We start from the raw sequence: 17,076 nt of genomic DNA on the forward strand, positions 1-17,076 counted from the left end.
TTGAAGTCACGTTTAGAAGTGCTTGAAGGCAGGATAATGAATCTGTAAAAACGATGAAGTTTTTGGACTGATTTTGCTGTTGAATGTACGTCAAAGCTGAGAAGATAGCTTTGGCTTCAGCGGTTTAAATGGAACTGTTGTTGGGGATCCTAGAGGAGACAGACAGTCTTGGATCCAATGACTATAGCGCTGGCAACTTGGCCATCGTCCTTGGATCCGTCTGTGAAAATGGATCTGTGAGTGTTATACTTCGAACGTAACTGGTTGTATTCCTGTTGGAACACCAAGGGATTTGTTTCAGACTTTTTGAGTTTGGTGAGGGTAAGATCGACCTGTGGTTTCACCATTTGCCATGGTGGTGAGGACAGAAGTCGGTATGGTGCAATGATGTTGAGGTCAATTTTAGCTGCAGATATGTGTGGTTTGATCCTGATTCCAAGTGGTGGAACCAGGCTTGGCAGTTAAGAAAATAAGTTTTCATAGAGCGGGTTGAAAACACAATTGTATGCTGGATTGGACTCGTTTGAACGTAATTTAGTGATATACTGTAGTGAGAGTTTAATGCGGCATTGTTCAAGGGAAGGTTCATTGGCCTCCGCATATAGACTGTCTACCGGAGAGGTCCTAAAAGCTCCCAGGCAGAGCCTCAGCCCTTGGTGGTGGATAGAGTCTAATTTTTCTAAATTGCTTTTGCAGGCTCCACCATAGACAATGGAGCCATAATCTAATTTACTGCGAACTTATGATCTGTACAAGTGAAGGAGGGTGGTCTGATTCCCTCCCCACTCTGTATTTGAGACTACTTTTAGCAAGTCTAGAGCCTTCAAGCACTTTGTTTTCAAATATTTTATGTGTGGTAAGAATGTCAGGTGGCGGTCGAAAATGAGTCCCAGGAATTTGGCCTCTTCTACTACCTTGATGGGAGAACCATCTAAAGTTAGGTCTGGATCCTTGTGTGGTTTGTATTTACGACAAAAGTGAATACAATTTGTTTTGGATTTTGAAAAAACTTAAAACCATTTTCATTGGCCCATTTTTGGATTTTGTTAAGGCAGAGTTGTAGCTGCCTTTCTATTGCATGCATGTTCTTACCACGACATGAAATATTGAAGTCATCCACGAAAAGGGACCCGTCAACGCAACTGTTCAGAACGTTAGTGAGGCTGTTAATTTTGATGCTAAAAAGTGTGACAGACAGGATGCTGCCTTGTGGGACGCCCTGATCTTGGTGGAAATAGTCAGACAGTGTGGAACCCACCCAAACTTGGAATTGTCTGTTATTTCAAAACTGAGATATGAATTGAGGTAGTCTACCCCTAATTCCAAACTCGTGTAAATCTTTTAGGATACCATGTTTCCACATTGTATCATATGCTTTTTCTAAGTCGAAAAAGATAGATACGGTATGTTGTTTGTTGACAATGGAGTTTTTGATGAATGATTCGAGACGCACCAGATGGTCAATGGTACTTCGGTTTTTTCGGAAACCACATTGGACGTCACTGAGGAGGATATTGGTCTCCAAGTACCAGATTAATCGCATGTTGACCATGCGCTCCATGGTTTTGCAAACGCAGCTAGTTAGTGATATAGGACGGTAGTTTGAGGGATCAGCATGATCGCGGCCGGGTTTTGGTATAGGGATGATAATGGCATTGTGCCACGAAGGGTGTCCGGATGTCCAGATGTCATCAAATATATTTAGGAGTGTTTCCAAGCCTGTGTCAGGGAGGTGTTTCAGAAGCTGATAATGGATTTTATCAGCTCCTGCAGCAGTGTCATGAGCCTGTCCTAGGGCAGTATGTAATTCATGGAGGGAAAACGTTTCGTTGTAATCCTCCCCATTATCAGAGTTAAATTTGACTGGTTTCTTTTCTTGTTGGGTTTGGTATTTCTGGAACTGAGGGTTATAATTTGATGAGGAGGAGTGGTTTGCCAAAGTTTCGCCAAGTTTGTTTGCCATTTCAGATTTATTTGTTAGGAGGGAGTCACCATCTTTCAGGTGGTGAACTCCTGATTTTGACCCTTTGCCCTTAATCTTTTGAATCATGTTCCACACCTTGGACATGGGTGTGCGGGAGTTGATTTTTGACACATATTTCCTCCATGACCGGCGTTTAGTTTGTTTGAAAGTACGTTTTGCCCTGGCATTTGTCATTTTAACAGCATTCAGGTTATGCACTGTAGGATGCTGTCGGAAATATTTTTCCGCCTTCTTCCTATTTTTCCTAGCTTGTTTGCAGTTTGTATCAAACCATGGTTTGCGTATGTGCGGGTTTGCAGAGGACTTAGGAATAGTTTTGTCTCTGATGGCATTTAGGACGTCTGAAAATAGTTCCATGGGGTCAGGAACATTCCTGAAGTTGTCTGGCTTAAGTTTTTATGAACATAGGGTTTGGAATAAAGGCCAGTTGGCCTTAGTAAAATTTCATCTTGTTGATGGTGGTTCATCCGTGGGGTTGATAGGAGTAAGAATTGTTGGGAAGTGGTCGCTTCCACAAAGGTCGTCATGGACCGACCATTCAAACTCATTTAAAAGATTAGAATCTGTAAGTGATAGATCGAGAGCAGAGTATGATCCAGTGGCAGGATGGAGGTAGGTGTTTGATCCATCGTTGAAGATGCATACATCATTATTGGAGAGAAACTCTTCAAAGACCTTTCCCTTACTATTTGTATCAGTACTCCCCCATAGGGGGTTATGGCCGTTGAAGTCGCCCATGATTATACAGGGCTTTGGAGTTGATCGTATAAGTTCTGAAGATCTGATAGGCGAACAGTTGAGGTGGGAGGTAGATAGAGGGAACATAGTGTAAACCCTATGTTCAGAGTCATGCGGACAGCAACATTTTGTAGGTTGGTGTTGAGTGGAACAGGGCTATGGAGGATGCCCTGCCTCACCAGGATAGAAGTGCCTCCTGTAGCTTTTACACCGGGAGGAGAAAAGGAGTGGTAGGAACTGTACCGACGGATGTCAAATTTATCAGTCCATTTTAGGTAGGTTTCTTGGAGACAAAACGCGGATGGTTTGAAGTCTTGAATCAATAACTGTAATTCATTATAATTATTCTTAAGTCCTCTGCAATTCCATTGGATCATGTTTTGTGGGTTCGGATCCTGTCAGCTAGCGTGGTGTCCTGGTAGAGGACTCGATCAACGGTTTCCCGCGCATGGCTGATCTGGGATCGAAGCTGGTCTCGGAAGGAGGATGCCGTTTCCAGACGGGTCTTCCTTTCCTCTTCCAAATTACGTATTCGTTCCTCGATGGTGGCTTTCAGAGACTCGTCCTCCGTTTCACCGAGTTTGACCTTTTCATGGGCGATGTGGTCGTCTATGGCGTCCAGTTTGGCCGTGTTGTTCACGAGATGTCCGCGAATGGTTTGCATGGCCTTGTCCAGCCCCCACAGTTCCCGAACGGTAAATTCGAACCCGGGTAAGGGTTTGTTATGGTAGGTGGCCAACAGCTTTTCAATGTTATCAGCCATGTCTTGATCCGATGTGGCGCCCCTGACGTCTTGCAGATCTTGAACGGCCTCCGGCTTAGGCCATGCGCCACCGTAATCTATGAAGCCTAGTTCATCGCGGATAAAGTCACCCCCATGGCGACTGCCGAGTGTTGATAAGGCAAGCGGTTCTCTCGTACACTTATTCATGAGATCGATCTCCGGGTGATCCCTCAGTCGCAGCGTGCCCTTGCCATCGACAAAAAACTTGGAATAGTCTCGTCCCAACAACTCGACATAATTTTTATCCCCTTTTAAACCATCGTAAAACCCGTTGACGGCCTGCTTAACGAGTTCTTTGCCTTGCATGAACGAGGCCTCCTGCTGGTCGAATGCCTGGGCACTATCATCCCACATATCATCCATAGGGATGTCCTCATGACCGCCTTCAGCCATTATTTAATATTAAAACTTATATATTTCATTTATATAACAATGTATGGTAGGAAGCTAGATCCGTTTCGAAGATCAAGAGAGCCTCTAGGCGTCAGAGCCGTGCGCCAGTCGGTGACCATCACCAACAATCCCAGCAAGATAGACCAGAATCAAACGCTTCTGGTTAGATTCCCAAACCTGGGCGAGAATGACCTCATCGTACCAGGCACGGTTCGACTGGCGTTCAACCTCACGCTGACCACCGACAACTACAAACGCGAGCTAGTGCGGTACGTAGGTCGGGCCATCATCAAGAAAACCACCATCAAGATCAGCGGTAACGAGGTGCTGAGCATCGACGCGTCAATGACGTGCACCAAGGCATCAGCAAATCGACCCGGCTGCGCATGGGATACGGCTTCACGCAAGACCAGCTAGACAAGATATCGGACGGTGAAAAGGCCATCACCCAAGCGTACGGGAACAGGTTCTGCGTGCCGCTCGACTACGAGTTGCTCACGGGACACGTGCCGTTTTACCAGGCACCAGAGATTCTATGACGGGTATACTTTCCCCCTCCCACCGACGACCTGGTTGCCCTACACATGAAGAAAAGCCACATCAAATTCAACCGGCCTGTTTACCTGGGGATGAGCATCCTCGATTTATCCAAACACCTGATGTACGACTTTTACTACAACGAACTGAAATAACAGTACGACGACAGGTATGAAGTGCTGTACACTGACACGGATTCCCTGCTGATGGAGATTCGAACCGAGGACGTGTACGAGGACATGAAAAAAACGCCTCGATTTGTTTGACACCAGTGACTACCCCAAGGACCATGCCATACACGGTAAATAAAAAGGTCCTAGGTAAGATGAAGGACGAGTGTGCTGACACGCCCATAGCCGAGTACATAGGTTTGAGACCTAAGATGTACTCCATCCTGAAGGCCAACAATGGTGAGATCCGGAAGGTGAAGGGTGTTAAGAAGTACGTGGTGAAACAACACATCAAACACGCCAGATTCAAGGAAGCCCTGTTCAAGACCCGTACCTTCAGGCATAAAATGAACACGCTTAGAAGTAATGGGCATAGGATATACGGACTGACTATAAACAAGACGTCCCTGTCGCCGATGGACACTAAACGTTGGATAGCTATTGATGGGATCAACACGTACACGTACGGGCATGAGAAAATTGAACCAAGAGCATAGGTGTACATAAGCACGATACCCTGCCGGGATGTCACGGAACCAAAGAAAGTTTGAGGCTATTTACTACAGCCCGCGTGGGTACTGGAAAGGAGCTAGTGCCGTACATAAGCTGGCTAAAATGGCACGAGTACCCCCGGAGGAGGCCAAAGCGTGGCTTGAAAAACAAGCCCTGTGGCAGATCTATTTACCGGCACCATGCTACGTGCCTAGAAGGAAGTTCGGTATTAACATACCCAATAGCGTTCACCAGGCTGACCTCCTATTCCTACCCCACGATAAGAGGTACAAGTATGCCTTAACCGTCGTGGACGTGGCCAGTCGCTACAAGGAAGCCAAACCCTTAACCGCGAAGACTCGACCCAGTTAGCCTGCGGATTCGAACGCATTTACAAACGCAGTCCACTGACATGGCCTATTGTATTGCAAGTCGACCTCGAACGCGTGTTTATGGGAGCTGTGTCGCAGTTGCTGGCTAAGCACAAAGTACAAGTGAGACGAGGTGTGGTAGGAGCTCATCGCAGCCAAGCCATAGTCGAGAGATTCAATCGGACTTTGGCCAAGCGCTTATTTGGGCACCAGTACGCTAGAGAGATGACCAACCCGGGAAAACGATCGACAGAATGGGTCGAACGGCTACTTCAAGTGGTGTCTGCCATCAACCATGAAACCACTCGGCTCACTGGCAAGAAACCAGCCGACGCTATCAAACTAAGATCAGCGGTATCTGAACCAGCTGCATCATCACGGGTTGGTAAGGAGAAGCTAGTACCCGACCGAGGTCTCGTGATGTACCTCTACCAGCCGGGAGAACATGAGGGCGATAGTCGCAAGCGAGCCACCGATCCGATATGGTCAGTCAAAACTTACAACATAGATAAAGTAGACATCAAAGCCGACGAGCCGAACTTGTACTACTTGAGAGATGGGCCAGGCAGAGGGTTCGTTAGAGAGGAATTATTGATCATACCGTACGGTACAATGTTACCTCCTGTCATCGTGACATAGTGGTACAGTAGTACCACGTGCGGCACAGTAGTGTCACGTGCGACACAGTAGTGCCACGTGTGGCCGGGAAGTAGAAGATATACTGGTACGGAATCTAAGGACCTGACAGAGGCTTTTGTTGGACTTGATCCAGGACTATCAATATATCTACTACTCATGGTGATCGTGTAATAAGGGCACATGATAGGTAATGATTGGGATAATGGTACACATGGTGACGATTCAATAAAGGCACATGATAGGTAAGGATTGGGATGACGGTTCACCTGGTGACCGTGCAATAAAGGCACATGATAGGTAAGGATTTGGATAACGGCACACATGGTGTCCATGCAATAAAGGCCCATGTTAGGTAAGGATTGGGATAGCGGTACACATGGTGATCGTGCAATAAGGGCATATGTTAGGTAAGGGTTGGGATAACAGCACACATTGTGACCGTGCAATAAAGGCATATAGTAGGTAAGGAATGTGATGACGGTACACATGGTGATCGTGCAATAAGGGCACATATTAGGTAAGGATTAGGATAATGGTAGACATAGTGACCGTGCAATAAAGGCATATGATAGGTAAGGAATGGGATAACGGTACACATAGTGACCATGCAATAAAGGCACATGTTAGGTAAGGATTGGGATGATGGTACACATGGTGACCATGCAATAAAGGCACATGTTAGATAAGTATTGGGATGACTGCACAGATGGTGATCGTGCAATAAAGGCACATAGTAGGTAAGGAATGTGATGACGGCACACATGGTGACTATGCAATAAAGGCACATGTAAGGTCAGGATTGGGGGTTTACGATACACATGGTGATCGTGCAATAAGGGCACATGATAGGTAGGGATTGGGATAATAGTACATATGATGATGATGCAATAAAGGCACGTAATAGGTAAGGAATGGGATCACGGTAAACATGGTGACGATGCAATAAAGCCACATGATAGGTAAGGATTGGGATGACGGTACACATGGTGACGATGCAATAAAGGCACATATTAGGTAAGGATTGGGATGACGGTACACATTGTGTCGATGCAATAAAGGCACGTGTAAGGTAAGGATTGGGGGTTTGCGATACACATGGTGATCGTGCAATAACGGCACATGATAGGTAAGGATTGGGATAATGGTAGACATGGTGACGATGCAATAAAGGCATATGATAGGTAAGGAATGGGATAACGGTACACATAGTGACCATGCAATAAAGGCACATGTTAGGTAAGGATTGGGATTATGGTAGACATTGTGACCGTGCAATAAAGGCATATGGTACGATATGGTGATGACGGTGCACATGGTGACGGTGCAATAAAGACATATATCAGGTAAGGATTCGGATGACGGCACACGTGGTGTCCATTGTGATCGTGCAATAATGGCATATAGGCGGTAAGGATTTGGATGACAAGCACACATTGTGATCGTGCAATAAAGACATATAGTAGGTACGGATTGGGATGACGGTAGACATGGTGACCGTGCAATCAAGGCATATGTTAGGTAAGGATTGTGATGACAAGCACACATTGTGACCGTGCAATAATGGCATATGGTAGGTAAGGATTGGGATGACAAGCACACATTGTGACCGTGCAAAAAAGACATAATGTATGTTAGGATTGGGATGACAGTACACATTGTGGCCGTGAAATAAAGGCATATGGTAGGTAAGGATTGGGATGACAGCACACATTGTGATCGTGCAATAAGGGCACATATTAGGTAAGGATTGGGATAATGGTAGACATAGTGACCGTGCAATAAAGGCATATGATAGGTAAGGAATGGGATAACGGTGCACATAGTGACCATGCAATCAAGGCACATGTTAGATAAATATTGGGATGACTGCACAGATGGTGATCGTGCAATAAAGGCACATAGTAGGTAAGGAATGTGATGAGGGCACACATGGTGACTATGCAATAAAGGCACATGTAAGGTCAGGATTGGGGGTTTACTATACACATGGTGATCGTGCAATAAGGGCACATGATAGGTAGGGATTGGGATAATAGTACATATGATGATGATGCAATAAAGGCACGTGATAGGTAAGGAATGGGATCACGGTAAACATGGTGACGATGCAATAAAGCCACATGATAGGTAAGGATTGGGATGACGGTACACATGGTGACGATGCAATAAAGGCACATATTAGGTAAGGATTGGGATGACGGTACACATTGTGTCGATGCAATAAAGGCACGTGTAAGGTAAGGATTGGGGGTTTGCGATACACATGGTGATCGTGCAATAACGGCACATAATAGGTAAGGATTGGGATAATGGTAGACATGGTGACGATGCAATAAAGGCATATGATAGGTAAGGAATGGGATAACGGTACACATAGTGACCATGCAATAAAGGCACATGTTAGGTAAGGATTGGGATTATGGTAGACATGGTGACCGTGCAATAAAGGCATATGGTGCGATATGGTGATAACAGTGCACATGGTGACGGTGCAATAAAGACATATATTAGGTAAGGAATCGGATGACGGCACACGTGGTGTCCATTGTGATCGTGCAATAATGGCATATAGGCGGTAAGGATTTGGATGACAAGCACACATTGTGATCGTGCAATAAAGACATATAGTAGGTACGGATTGGGATGACAAGCACACATTGTGACCGTGCAATAAAGGCATAATGTATGTTAGGATTGGGATGACAGTACACATTGTGGCCGTGAAATAAAGGCATATGGTAGGTAAGGATTGGGATGAGAGCACACATTGTGATCGTGCAATAAGGGCATATGTTAGGTAAGGATATTGATGACAAGCACACATTGTGACCGTGCAATAAGGGCATATGTTAGGTAAGGATATTGATGACAAGCACACATTGTGACCGTGCAATAAAGACATATGGTGGGTAAGGATTTGGATGACAAGCACACATTGTGACCCTGCAATAAAGGCACATGTTAGGTAAGGATTCTGATGACAAGCACACATTGTGACCGTGCAATAAAGACATATGGTGGGTAAGGATTTGGATGACAAGCACACATTGTGACCGTGCAATAATGGCACACAGTAGGTAATGAAATTGATGGTATATGGTAGGTAAGGATATTGATGACAAGCACACATTGTGACCGTGGAATAAGAGCATATAGTAGGTAAGGATTGGGATGACAAGCACACATTGTGACCCTGCAATAAAGGCATATGTTAGGTAAGGATTCTGATGACAAGCACACATTGTGACCCTGCAATAAAGGCATATGTTAGGTAAGGATTCTGATGACAAGCACACATTGTGACCGTGCAATAAAGACATATGGTGGGTAAGGATTTGGATGACAAGCACACATTGTGACCGTGCAATAAAGACATATGGTAGGTAATGAAATTGATGGTATATGGTAGGTAAGGATTGGGATGACAAGCACACATTGTGACCGTGCAATAAATGCATAGGGTAGGTAAGGATTTTGATGACAAGCACACATTGTGACCCTGCAATAAAGGCATATGTTAGGTAAGGATTCTGATGACAAGCACACATTGTGACCCTGCAATAAAGGCATATGTTAGGTAAGGATTCTGATGACAAGCACACATTGTGACCGTGCAATAAAGACATATGGTGGGTAAGGATTTGGATGACAAGCACACATTGTGACCGTGCAATAATGGCACACAGTAGGTAATGCAATTGATGGTATATGGTAGGTAAGGATATTGATGACAAGCACACATTGTGACCGTGCAATAAAGGCATATAGTAGGTAAGGATTGGGATGACAAGCACACATTGTGATCGTGCAATAAAGGCATATGTTAGGTAAGGATTTGGATGACAAGCACACATTGTGACCCTGCAATAAAGGCACATGTTAGGTAAGGATTCTGATGACAAGCACACATTGTGACCGTGCAATAAAGACATATGGTAGGTAATGAAATTGATGGTATATGGTAGGTAAGGATATTGATGACAAGCACACATTGTGACCGTGGAATAAGAGCATATAGTAGGTAAGGATTGGGATGACAAGCACACATTGTGACCGTGCAATAAAGGCATATGTTAGGTAAGGATTGGGATGACAAGCACACATTGTGACCCTGCAATAAAGGCATATGTTAGGTAAGGATTCTGATGACAAGCACACATTGTGACCGTGCAATAAAGACATATGGTGGGTAAGGATTTGGATGACAAGCACACATTGTGACCGTGCAATAATGGCACACAGTAGGTAATGAAATTGATGGTATATGGTAGGTAAGGATTGGGATGACAAGCACACATTGTGACTGTGCAATAAATGCATAGGGTAGGTAAGGATTTTGATGACAAGCACACATTGTGACCCTGCAATAAAGGCATATGTTAGGTAAGGATTCTGATGACAAGCACACATTGTGACCCTGCAATAAAGGCATATGTTAGGTAAGGATTCTGATGACAAGCACACATTGTGACCGTGCAATAAAGACATATGGTGGGTAAGGATTTGGATGACAAGCACACATTGTGACCGTGCAATAATGGCACACAGTAGGTAATGAAATTGATGGTATATGGTAGGTAAGGATATTGATGACAAGCACACATTGTGACCGTGCAATAAAGGCATATGGTAGGTAAGGATTGGGATGACAAGCACACATTGTGATCGTGCAATAAAGGCATATGTTAGGTAAGGATTTGGATGACAAGCACACATTGTGACCCTGCAATAAAGGCATATGTTAGGTAAGGATTCTGATGACAAGCACACATTGTGACCGTGCAATAAAGACATATGGTGGGTAAGGATTTGGATGACAAGCACACATTGTGACCGTGCAATAATGGCACACAGTAGGTAATGAAATTGATGGTATATGGTAGGTAAGGATTGGGATGACAAGCACACATTGTGACTGTGCAATAAATGCATAGGGTAGGTAAGGATTTTGATGACAAGCACACATTGTGACCCTGCAATAATGGCATTTGGTAGGTAAGGATTGGGATGACAAGCACACATTGTGACCGTGCAATAAAGGCATATTGTATGTTAGGATTGGGATCACAGTACACATTGTGACCGTGAAATAGAGGCATAAAGTAGGTAAAGATTGGGATGACAGCACACTTTGTGTCCGTGCAATAAAGACATATGGTAGGTAAGGATTGGGATTATGGCACACATTGTGACCGTGCAGTGAAGGCATATGGTAGGTAAGGATTGGGATGACAGCACACATTGTGAGCGTGCAGTAAAGGCATATAATAGGTTAGGATTGGATGACTGTATACATTACGACCGTGCAAGCGTAAGCAAAAACAGAAGTGTTAATTTATTTTTTCCTTCCCACAGATTGAACACTAAACCTGTATGACCCTTTGATCCTTAAGCTGTTGAAGTATTTCCTCATCAAAGTCATTCCTCATTTTTCCAGTTGCATAGCCTTCCCTGCAATGCTAAGGCCCTACATGAAGCAAGTCTAGATTTCCCCAAGTTCAAGAATCTCCCAACTGACTGGGTCTTATTTGTTACTGTCAAAATTATACATTGTCAAGGACTAAGCGTTAGTCTTGTTGTTTTTCGTGTCTTCGGTTTTTTGTTTGAGTTGTTTTGATAAGCTGACTTTTTTATTCATCCTGGTTATATGGACATTCTTATGTTTCTGTTACTTACTGCTTTCTTATTGTTACCTGTCAATTAAAAACAGTGAACAGTTTCTCTCTAATCCACCTTCAATCCTTTTGTTCTCCTGGTTAATTAGTTTTCTTTATCAATTATCTTTATAACAATAATGACCAGACTGGTTCCTCTCTAATTCCTTTCGTGCATTTGAATTACCTACAACGTGGACATGATATATAAACTGAGTTAAGTTATCTGAACCATTGCTGTTATGGCTGGTTTACAGAGAGTTGTGTTTATCACTTCCCAGACTGGAGGTCGTCAGCAAGTCCTGTAAGAAGGGTTCATGTATCGCCTGAACAACCGCAGGCAGACTGTGACTCACTGGAAGTGTGCCTTTGCCAACTGCCGTGGAAAGATGAGCACTGTTGATGAGTTTCTTCGTCGAAACTCATTGCCACATAACCTTGGTGTAATAAAAGATCCGACTAATCCGCGGCTGACGAGTACCTTGAGGACCATGCCAGGAAAGAAGTCACTATTCAACAGATCTTCGACGATGAGATGAGAACCTTGACCGTCGATGAAGCTACCACAACATCCTCCTTTGCTAGCACTGAATCTTCCTCCACTCCCGAAGACCCTGGCTGATGTGTGCATAGAATGACAAGTGGGCTGAAACCAGTGACGGAAGTCAATTCCTCGCCACAGAGATGGTGTCGACGAGAGAATCCTGGCGTTCTCTACAGAAGACATGATGGAGACTATACAGAGTTTCGACACCGTATGCATGGATGGTACATTCTGTTCCTGTCCCAGCCTTTGGAACCAGCTGTATGTTGTTCACTGTCTCTTTGGTTCAAACATGTTCCCCGTTGCGTTTTCCCTAATACCTAATAGACCGTGTTGAATCAATATGATAACACCGGTCCACGCACCAACAATCACTTGGAGTGCTGGCACCCTAGACTGATCAGGTCCCTTGGTAAGTCCCACCCAAACCTGTTCGAGTTTATCAATAAGTTGAAGGACATTGAATCAACAGACGGAAAGAAGAAAATTCAGCTGGAGCATGGTGGTAAACCGAATGGCAGAAAACGAGTGTATCTCGAACTTGATTCTCGTTTACAGAGACTAAAGGTTGAAGGACAAAGTTTCAGTTTTTAGAAGCCTCTGGTCATCTCTTGAAATTGAAATTTTAGATTGATGATGATGATGTCATTACAATTATAATAATGCCGATACTGACAGGGGAATATGATATGATATTTCTGGTATACAAATGTCTATATTTCATGTATATCATGTTATCTACTATAAATAAAATATGAATACAATCAGTTCGACTGCATACTTTCGCTTGGATTAGATGAAAATTAACTGCATTCTGTTATTAAGTATGGTTAGACCAGTGTTTGACTTCATAATGTTTCCAGTTTTGATTAGAAGAACATTTGACTGCATCTTTTTATTTGCTCGGATTAGACGGGAGTTTGACTGTTGAATGGTTCTCTTATTGCAGTGAGGTACCATTGTGCTTTTCGGAGCGATTTTAGTTAAAATAGGTGAAAATCTTCAGTTAATAAACCCTCAAAGTGCCAAGTGATAACATAGCTAAAAGGGGAGAACAATAAGAAGATTAAAATAATATATTTACACTAAAATACATGTGCCACAAAAATATTGTTATAGGGACTAATTCAGGACAGCCATCGTCCAAATATTTAAAAAGTCCAAAACTATGTACTCAAGACATGTGAGACTTTATTGTAATATATATATATGATGCTAAGCTGTATTTTTTATCACTACTGTACATCCTTATCACTATGTCTTGTGTTTTTGTTTGTCATGTAACTAAAGACGTTTGAACTCAATTATGCCTTCGACTTCATCAACGCACACTTCATCTTAATTATGAGCTAATTCCCCAGTTGACGCATATATCCACGCGTTGACAACATGTTCAGAACAACATGCACGTCATATATATGCAGCCACATATATCCTGTGGCGCTGTAGACCCTTGTGTTGCCTGTATTTAATTTGTTCCGGTAATAAATATTGTAAACCAGCTTTATGTGGCTGAGATACTTAGGAAAGACAAATTGTCAAAATTTATCAATGCACATCAGTCTATGTCTGTGCTGAAATCAATTATGTCGATAAGGCACCACATTTACAGTAAATCTATTCACCACAAGTGTTCACGTAAACTCATGTTGTTGAAAATCTCATCTGTGATAACATTCATCGCAAGCTGGATGCGCGACCGTAAAAATGGCATTGTTTAACTTTCTTTCATGTTTCAAACAATACTTCGTTGTGTATCACTATGTCATCTGTGTAAGGTATATATTAATCCTATTAATAATATTACACAAGTGATAAAATAACCTTTCAAGTAAACTGCGGACATGTCACGCGTATCTCCTACAACCAAGTAGGACGGGCGTTAGTGCTGCTGTCTCACAACCCCGGGATACAAATCTAGATTTCCGAAGCTCTCTTAGCGATAAGATTGTCGTAAGTTAATGTTAATGTATGGCACTTACGACTATCTTAGCGCTAAGAGAGCTTCGAAAATCTAGGCTAAGGTGTGTAAAAGAGGAAAAGACCCCTACTTGTTGGACCTGCGTTTAACAGTACATGTACATGACGTCATTTAAGTCAATATAATAGGACATGTTTGTTTCCATCAATTCAATTTGTGTGTGTGCGTGTGCGTGTGAGTGTGTGTGTCTTTTCAGACACTAAGCGTCAGTCTATGCAATGGGGTAATGAAGGTTTTAGAATGGTACCTCACCTCCGTAGTAGGCTTGGAACAGTTTCCTCGTTGTCATGTTCTTCATCTGCGTCAGATCTCCAGCTGCAAGGGTGGTGTTGGGTCTCGGGTTGGCCTCAAAGTAGGCGGCTACAGCCTTCAGAATCCCCATCTCTGTAATGTCTGCATGAGTCCATGTTCCATCTCCTATGTCGACACTTGACAGTCTGCTGGGGAAAAAGGAGTATACTCTGTCAGAACAGAGAATTAACAACAAGCTTGTTACGAGACGCATGTCGACAGATGTCTTCAAGAGCACAAGAAGGTTGGTGTGCAGTCATCCGATGTCCGTAACTGCTATGTAAACTGGGTCATGTAAACTGGTTCCATGTAGTTTCGCCATATACTCGAGTAATTACAAACCCGAACGTGAAGTAAATATCGTTTATTTGCTAACCCTTCCTTGCCTAAAATGATTCCTACATGGCATCAATCAGAAACTCATTCTCACAATTACCCATCACGCATTCTCTCTCCCATCATTCAGCAATCTCGCACATAATACCCCACTCCAGTGGGCCAGACCAGGGATAGACCTCATGCTCATCGATCTACTCATTTGGGAAGCAATGACATGCACCAAACAAGTCAACGAGTCTGTCAAGGTTTTCTGCTGTATTCGCTTCTTACGATAAGCATGGGTTGCTCAAGACCAGAGAAGATAGCTCGTTCAACATGCGTCTCGTAACTAGCTTCTTGCCGAGTGTCTGCTCTGAGGGCGTAAACTCCTTTTTCTCCCAGCAGACTGCGAGGTGTCGACATGGGAAATGGAACATGATGAGAGAGTAGTGCTGGTATTGGCATACAACCTTCGATACGATACATCACTATACTAAAATTTTAGTCACGACGATATATTGCCCAAGTATTGTGCACTTAAGCTGCGATACGATACGAATCCGGATATAAGGATGGCGATACGATAAGCCTTTTCCCTTGACAGATATCGCGATTCGGCAGTATTCAAAGTTAAACATCGATGTATTGTGGCCCATTTGATTATCGTATGGGGATATACAACAATGTAAAACATTGTACCGATTCACTGTATCGGTACCATGGATCGATGCATCGATGCGTATCGATGAATCGTCACACCCCTATGAGAGAGTGAGTTAAATTTTACATGGCATCGGCAATATTGGCCCCATGCAGCGACGAGAACAAGTTGACTATAAATATATGTCTGTCTACAAAGGACAGTAAAACAATATGTTTCGTATCACAGTTATGGTATAAAACAAACCTTCCAGTAATAAGCCTCTAATACACCTTCCTGGGGATCAAGGGGAAGATGGACTCATCCTGACATTACAGAGATCGCAATTCTGAAGGCTGTAGCCCAGCTTTTGTTACTATTATTACAGTCTAACGTCTGTACATTACCCCCTCTGAGTTATTGTGACATCACGACTTGGCGCCCCACTAAGTAATGATTACGCTGCCTTTCAGTCGTTTGGTCGCCGAGTGTACATTACACGAGATGGCCACTCACATCGCATGTTGTGCATGACTTCGTATGAATACTGGTAGTAGCCTAGCCCCTCTGTCACTGTCGACAAATGAAATTTCAGTTATCCCGGGAAGTGGACAAACTGAGTCCCGGTTTGTAGACAGGTGCTGTACCGCTTTTGTCGACTTCCCGGGTAGTGTTTAGATAATTAAGTAGTGATGTTTTGAGAGTAGTTGCCTGTGAACTTACAGGTTCAACAGGTGCTGTACTCCTCTTGTTGACTTAGGTTTTGTCGGGTAGTGTTTATATATTAAGTAGTGATGTTTTGAGAGTAAATGATATACTCCAGTGAGTATATAATTAGTGTTTAAATATCAATCTTTTTACATTTTAAGAACAAAAGAACAAAGTCAATGATAATCCTTTGCTCAAATCTCATGACTTTGGATTGTTTTAGTAAATCGGCTATTGAGTTAAAGCAATTAGTATCGTTGGTGAATATAAGTCAGTTGCAGAATGAATTCATCACCAAGTGCGAAATCGGCTAGTTGTGCTGGTTAAATCTCCAAAGACGAACGAACGAACGAATTCATCCTATCATTATGGCGAATTTTACACGTGTTGATCATGCTCGTTTTATGCTTTATATTTGTTTGAAACATTTCGCATATTCAGATTCCATTGAATGTTTAAACCAGTGCTAATCCTTGTTGTGTTCGCTGTTTGCCTATTAGATTAAGTCAGTGGGGGGTGAAACCAGCCAAGCGCAACAATAGTCCGCGATGCCCGCAGAGTCGACACCAATTTTAGGTGGTAAATCTTCATTTGTCGACTTCTCGGGCGTGAACCCCCATGAATCTGCACGTGCACTCGATTCACACTCTGGACAGAACCTCAGGTTCAAGTGGACTGATGACTGCTTGCCAAGCTATCTATGATGTAAATCAATCAGTTGAATCGTTTACTAATGCCTTACTCAAGGCTGCTGACTTTACAAAGAAACGCTGCAATAACTATACTAAATCTAACCAGCCATGGTTTGATTACGAATGTAACTTCCTTAGGT

At 43.3% G+C, this 17,076-nt stretch overlaps 1 protein-coding gene across 1 annotated transcript in view; it reads right to left on the reverse strand.

Annotated features, from left to right (window-relative positions):
* LOC124284223 (von Willebrand factor A domain-containing protein 7-like) overlaps window positions 1-15,319 on the reverse strand; it is a 188,456-nt gene extending 173,137 nt beyond the window's left edge. The window contains exons 1-2 of the mRNA XM_046720285.1: window positions 15,258-15,319; window positions 14,540-14,727 (exon numbers count right to left, since the gene is read on the reverse strand). Of these exons, the coding sequence (XP_046576241.1) occupies window positions 14,540-14,727; window positions 15,258-15,319 (250 nt within the window). The remainder of the gene's footprint in view (window positions 1-14,539; window positions 14,728-15,257) is intronic.
* Between the last annotated feature and the right edge of the window lie 1,757 nt (window positions 15,320-17,076).

This window comes from Haliotis rubra, unplaced genomic scaffold, assembly GCF_003918875.1.
Source record: "Haliotis rubra isolate DU_JTF1 unplaced genomic scaffold, ASM391887v1 Scf331, whole genome shotgun sequence".
NCBI lineage: Eukaryota > Metazoa > Mollusca > Gastropoda > Lepetellida > Haliotidae > Haliotis > Haliotis rubra.